Raw genomic sequence first — 6676 nt, 5'->3', positions numbered from 1 at the left:
CTTTGTTATTTAGTATTAAAAGTATTTTTTACTTTTATTACGTGAAATTCGTTAAGTATTTATGTACTAAATGAGACGTGAATTGATTATTTCAAATAATGTCTCACAGTATATTTGTAATATAATATTAATATGAAATTTGCAATATTTATTTATTTATCTTATAATAAATGTTAAAGACCAACAGTAGTATTTCAAAAGTAGAAGATATTAAAAAAACAATTTATAGAATTAAAACTATAATTTACTCAATTTATAAAAACTAAAATCATATTTAAATTATAGATAAGAAAAAGACAATAAAGAAATTGCGAGTTTATATTATTTTTATCAAAATTTAAATAAGTTTCATCGTTATAATAAATAGATTGGAAATCATGACGTGATTAGTTTATAATTTATAATTTATATATAAATACAATGATTAAAAATTTAAATAAGTTTCATCGTTATAATAAATAGATTAAAAATTTATAACTTATATACAAATAGAATGATTAGTTTAAAATCATTAAATATGAATTATTGATTGTGTGATGTACATATTATATTTAGGAAATATAATTGAGAAATGAATATACTAGAGAGGGCATTGACAATGGATAATATAATTAACTAAAGACTGATTAATGAGATTAAGAATATAGGGTGAGACATAAAATGTTGGAAAATTGATGAAAGAAAAGGAAAAAAAAAGAAAACCCTAATGTAAGCAGCTGATGCCACGACATATAGACATAAACATGATCAAAAACAATGCTACCACGATACCAAAAACAATCAATTTTATCTTCATATTTTGAACCCACATCTTCCTTTTAACCTTTGTGCCCTGTGTTCTAAAGTCTTGTGCCTGCAACAAGATCAATTATATTATATATACTCAAATTTATGTTAATTATTTTTTTATAATAATTTTTTATTTAATAACAGATAATTGTTGTTAATATACAATTCTAGTTGAAATATCAAGTTTTAATGTAATAAGAGCTTTTATAAAAGAAGAATGTTAATTATTATTTAGTCATCGTTATTCATTTCAGAGATTAAAAAAATATGAGAATGATTAAAATATAAACACAGAAGTACCAAGTCATCAAATTAAAGGTTTCAAATACTTTTTTATTCTTGATTTTTGTTTTGTTTTAGTCTTTTAGAAATAAATTTCATATAATATTCAATTTTATGCTATTTTTAGTATTATTTGTTTATCCTTAAGTTTTGGGATGATTAAAGAATGCAAAATATGTTTATAGTGACTAAATTAAAAGTTAAGTAACATCTTTTTACCTTGTAATGCTTTTATCCTTTGAAAAAAAAACAATATTTCATCTTTATTTTAATTTTAACTATTTTATAGTTATCAGTTGGGGTGATTAAAGATAAACAATTTTAAAAAATAGGTATTGAGACTAAATTAAAAATCATATAAAGTTGTTTTTTCGGTCTTGTGATGTTTATTTTTTTATGTTCTGATCTAGTATTTGTAAAATAATCTGTGTAGCATTTAGTTTTGATGTTAACTTTTACTATTATTTACTCATCACTAACTGTTGGGTTATTAAAGAAAAAAATTAAAAAGTGTATTTGTGAGAACTAAATTAGCAATTATATAAAATAGCATGTAATGACAAGTTGCAACAGTAATCAATAATATCTAAGTAATGGCATAAGCAAAAACTAATGTAAAAAAAAAATAAAAAAAATAACGAAAAAATATTAAATAAAAATAAAGAAGAAAATGGAACCTGAGAACGAAGATTGTCAGTCTTATCCACCAACATCTCGATCTTTTCTCCTCGATCAAGAACCTGCAAAAAAAACCTAATTAATATTTCAATCAAATTAATAATAATATATTTGTTGAATGGTGGGTGTCATAAATTATTAAAAAATAAATATTAAATATATTAATGTGTCCAAAAAAATATAGTTCCATATCAATGTCAATAAAACTTTTTTTTATTAACCTACTCGTATGTTTTTTTAAAGATAAAACTGTTATTGATAATAATTTTTCTATAGTAAATGACTTTAATTAATCGAGCATGTGATTTGTATATAAATAAATCTTGCCTTCTCAATGTTTTCCATCATAACACCTTTCACTTCAGAAACTTGAGCCTTCACTTTGGCAAGTTTGTTGATCTCTTCAGGATGATCAACACAGTATTGCATTTGCTGTTTCAGTTTTGGCCTGCACATTTCACAAACCATTGTTGGAGAATGCCATTAGGGTTTCTCATAAAAAATTACTTGTGTTTTCTGCAAGTGCATGTAAATGCATGATAGCAAAATGCAGTGATGAAAAAATAGGGTACCCAAATTCTCTGTTTAGGCTCTTAGCTGAAGCAGTTGCAGCTTTGCCTGCACCATATTTTTTGCTGAATTCTTCCTTCACACGTTCTAGAAAAGCAATAGGAAGCTGTCTACCAGCAGATTCAACAGCCACCACACAGTAGGCTGCAAAATCCAAAATAAACCAAATACTTTATCACAAAACCCTAAACACAAACTACTTCTCAGATCAATGTTCATCCCTGTGAACACATCATTATCCACATAACTGTTTCTATTTTTTTTCTTAAAGTGGAACATATATGCAATCAAATTCTGATCCTAAAATTCTTTTGTAAAAGGGACACCATATTATGAAAATCATCAGACTAAATTTATAAATTTTTAAAATCTGATAAGTTGGTACCTAAAATTTGATAATTAATTAATTTTTTTATTATTAATAATAATATAAATTAATTTAAATACCAATAATTTTTAGTCTTTAAAATAATTTTTAATTTAATTAATATAATAAGTGTCTATTTAATTAATTTTTTATAGAATAATGTCAATATTATTTCTATTCAAAGACTTTAAAATTATATAATATTATATATATATATATATATATATATATTTTGTTGGTTTAGGTGTGTAAAAGGACACATAAATCTCTTCTCTGTTCTTCCTGATAAAAAATAGAAAGCAGAAATATAATAGAGAAAATTAGGGTGTTTGATTATATTTTTATTTTTGGTTTTAAAAACTGTTTTCTAAAACAATTTCACACTACCCCCACAATATAATATTTATCCAAAATCTGTTAAAGTTTAAAAATTATTTCCAAAAAAAGTGTTTTGATAATCAATAAAAAAAAATGTGAGATGTTCTATGATATTTTCTATTGATTTCATCATCTTGTTCAGTCTCATGTTAATTCAACAATTTGTTTTTTGTATCAACTTCCACCAGCTGTCTATGCAATAATATTATTTAGTTTTGTCTTCAGTATTTATGAAAACATAAACCAGATACACTCTAACTTTTTCCACTTTATATTCTGTACTGTATGAGATTGAAAAAGGGTAAGAAAAATTATCAGCTAGATCTTGAGAAAAGGATCAGAAAAGAGACAATTTCACCTGTTAAACATGCAGTAAAGTAAAAAAGGAAAACAGATGTAAACAAAAGCTATGATCAAGATCTAGATCAAATAGATTCCACATACAGAAATGAATTAATCGATCATGAAAACAATATGATGCATGAAATCAAAACATGCAGACGTACTGAATCCATTTTCAACAAGATAATTGAAAGTGTGGCCATCACAATTGTAGGTGAATCTGTTGTTGGTAGAAGGAAGCTTTTGCAGGCATTGAGAGGCAATGGAGGTGAAGTTCCCAGAAAACTCAGTGTACTCAGCAAGAATCATGGTGCCTCGAGCCACAAAGCTATAGATCAAAGACTGTTGCCCCATCTTCAAAAACTGCAGAACAAATTTTGAATATCTGAAAATGCAAAGAGAATGAAGAGAGGGGCAGATTGAAGAAGAGAGAAAAAATTGTTAGGAGTAGAGAAGAAAGAGTTTATTTGGGTTGAAGGAGTTTTGGTTTGGATATCTCCAATGTTTCTAACCCCAAAAAGTAGCTATCAATCTATTAAAAATAGTGCTTTTGCACAAAACTTCTAATCACATTCTGCCACATCTCCCTCTAATTTCTCTATATTATGCTATTTTCATCCAACATATATATAAAAAAGAATTGTGTTGAAATACATTTTTCTAACTCAAATTATTAAATGTTGATGTTTACTACTATTTATATTTAACATTTTACAATAATAGTATTGATTTGGTCATACTTAATATTAATGAAAAATTAAAACTAAATTAATGTTACTTGTTATACAATATAAAATTAAAATAAAGAGTGATTTGGAAATGTTGAATTTAATAAAAGTAAGTGCTTTGATTTATAGGTTAAATTTTAAATATTTGTTATCATCATACACTTTATACCCATTAATCCGAACTTATTCACGTTGATTAAATTTGATTAACCAAATATTTTAGCATACGTGTTGCTTCATTAGCTTCCCTATCCACAAATTGAATTAAAAATATTTCTTTTGTCATTATTCTTATTACGAATATTTGTAAAAATGAACAATTCTATATTAAGTGTCACAGGTCACTTTCTACTATAATAAAATAATTAAATAATAAAAAATTATTATTATTATATTAAATAAATTAAATATTATTTTATAAATTAAAAAATTATTAATATATACAATAATTTTTAGAAGAAAAAGGTGCATCAGAGATGTAGCTACTTCAGATAAGGTACTCTCTTAGAAATTTCAAAAATTAGGAGAGGGAAAAAAAAATGATATCTCACCTAATTCCTAAGATCACTTAGGTTCACACATATTTTTCTAAGTGTATTTTTAATATTTAAATTATATTATAACTAAAACCTATAGTAATCTATTTTTTAATATATAATTTATATTTTAAATTTATGGTTAATAAAATATATTATAATATAATATTATCTTAGTTATTTTTTAATAAATATAAATTCAATTTAATTTTTTTATTTCTTCTTTAATATTTTCAGATTTTTTTTAAATAATTTTAATATTGGGACTTCGTATTTAATCATATCATATATATAAAAGTATTAACATTTCTTCAATTTACTTTAACACTTATACACAGTTTAATAATATGATTAAAAAAATGTTTTTATTTGCATTTCATCAAGGGACTTGATGCATTTTTTTTGTTAATTTTTTTTTCTTGTAGCGTTATGTTAGAGATTGGTTTGACTCACACTACCTATTTTCCATCAATTTATAATCAATTTGATCTATTTTATTTATGTCTCTTGTCTAACACTTATATCTCACTTGTGTTTTTGTTGTAGTGACAAATATTCATTTTTTGAAAACATTTATAAGGTGCATGTTTTCCCTCTCTGAAAAAACCATGATTTTATTTCTTTCTTTTTGCACCTTTTGAAGCTCTAACTCTACCCCTAATTTCTTGACGATATTTCTTTTGGTTTTGGATTAGCCCACTAAACAACTATTCTACAAAATACTAACTGTACCCAAAAAAATGATAATAAAAGTGTCTTTTAAACATAAGAAACACAAAATAATGAAAATAATATATTATTTTGGAAAGTAAAAATATTTTGTCTAATCACCATAATCACCAAAATCTCATGCTCTTCGCTCATTTTCTTGATCTTCATTTATAACTTTTTTTTAGGTTAAGTATACAATTTTTTCATGCTATATGTATAATATTTTTTGAAATTAAGTGTTGGTACACAATGTCTCTTCAAAACAATTATACAAAGTCTCTTCAAATTATACAACAATTAGTCGTTTGAAAATAATTTTCACACTTAAAAAAGTAAACATGAAAATTAAGCTTCTTGTTCTAAATAAATTGTTCACATGATAAGAAAAATACAAAGATAACCACTTTTTATGTCATTTATAATATAAACGAATATATAGGCACTATTATAGGTGTATGAGATTTTGTATAAAAATCTTTATGAGAATGTCACAACTTTATGCTAATATATTTACTATGGTACCCAAAATATGTCGTGTTTTCATCTTACAATATTATATTAAGCTTATGATTAATTATAAATTTAACTTTGTATTAATATTTTTCATGGAGAATATTATTGGTTAACTCAACATAAATATAATCCTAACAGATTTATTCGAATAATTTAGTTTTTAAGAGGGTTTCCAAATCCTTTATAAATATCTTCAAAACACAGTATGAAGTAGAGTTTCTTACTCTTCGTATTAAAAACTAACTATGTCAATAATACATTATGAATAGTGATTAGGATATTTCTAGATTTATGTTCAAAACTTATAAAAAATAGGTATATAGTATTGTTTAAATATCTCAAAATATATACTAGTTTATTCTTATTTTTATAGATGACTATAGTGAATGTCATATCAAACCATATGATATAAAGTCTCAAAGGAAAATATTAAGAAATATTAACTAAAAATATTAATGAAGGAAAAGTTGTAAAAATTAAGATATACCCATTTTTGAAAGAAAATATTTCAAAACTATGTTTACAAAGAAAAGAAAAACTTTTTCCCATCATCACGTAGTAGTGTATAAATCGACTCAACGAGACTTCAAGATTTACTGGTGTCATTATATTTAGTTTATAATAACCATTTTTCATTTTTAATATGACAGAACAATTAAACTATCACTAAAAAGAATTATTAAATAAAAATATTTTTGAAGAAAAAAAATTAATTACTATATTGACGGTTGATTAGCCTTAGACATGCTTTATCCGTGCTATATAAGCCAAACCACAACACA

The 6676-nt window shown here is 24.1% G+C and overlaps 1 protein-coding gene across 1 annotated transcript; it reads right to left on the bottom strand.

The window, feature by feature from the left end:
- Positions 1 to 629: 629 nt before the first annotated feature.
- On the bottom strand, positions 630 to 3912 carry LOC137828335 (putative vesicle-associated membrane protein 726). Its single transcript, XM_068634854.1, has 5 exons — positions 3571 to 3912; positions 2322 to 2463; positions 2077 to 2197; positions 1749 to 1811; positions 630 to 853 (listed from the first exon to the last, which is right to left on the bottom strand). The coding sequence occupies exons 1-5, from the start codon at positions 3758 to 3760 to the stop codon at positions 704 to 706; spliced, it is 666 nt and encodes a 221-aa protein (XP_068490955.1). The 5' UTR covers positions 3761 to 3912; the 3' UTR covers positions 630 to 703.
- Between the last annotated feature and the right edge of the window lie 2764 nt (positions 3913 to 6676).

The sequence above is a fragment of the Phaseolus vulgaris genome, chromosome 7 (genome assembly GCF_000499845.2).
Source record: "Phaseolus vulgaris cultivar G19833 chromosome 7, P. vulgaris v2.0, whole genome shotgun sequence".
Lineage (NCBI taxonomy): Eukaryota > Viridiplantae > Streptophyta > Magnoliopsida > Fabales > Fabaceae > Phaseolus > Phaseolus vulgaris.
This window is presented reverse-complemented; position numbering and strand designations above follow the sequence as displayed.

Excerpts from the sequence above, each read along its gene's own strand:
- LOC137828335 (XM_068634854.1), bottom strand. The coding sequence starts at position 3,760 with ATGGGGCAACAGTCTTTGATCTATAGCTTTGTGGCTCGAGGCACCATG. Across the intron at positions 2,464-3,570 it reads TCTTGTTGAAAATGGATTCA|CCTACTGTGTGGTGGCTGTT; the intron begins GTACGTCTGCAT and ends TGGATTTTGCAG. Across the intron at positions 1,812-2,076 it reads TGATGGAAAACATTGAGAAG|GTTCTTGATCGAGGAGAAAA; the intron begins GCAAGATTTATT and ends TTTTTTTTGCAG.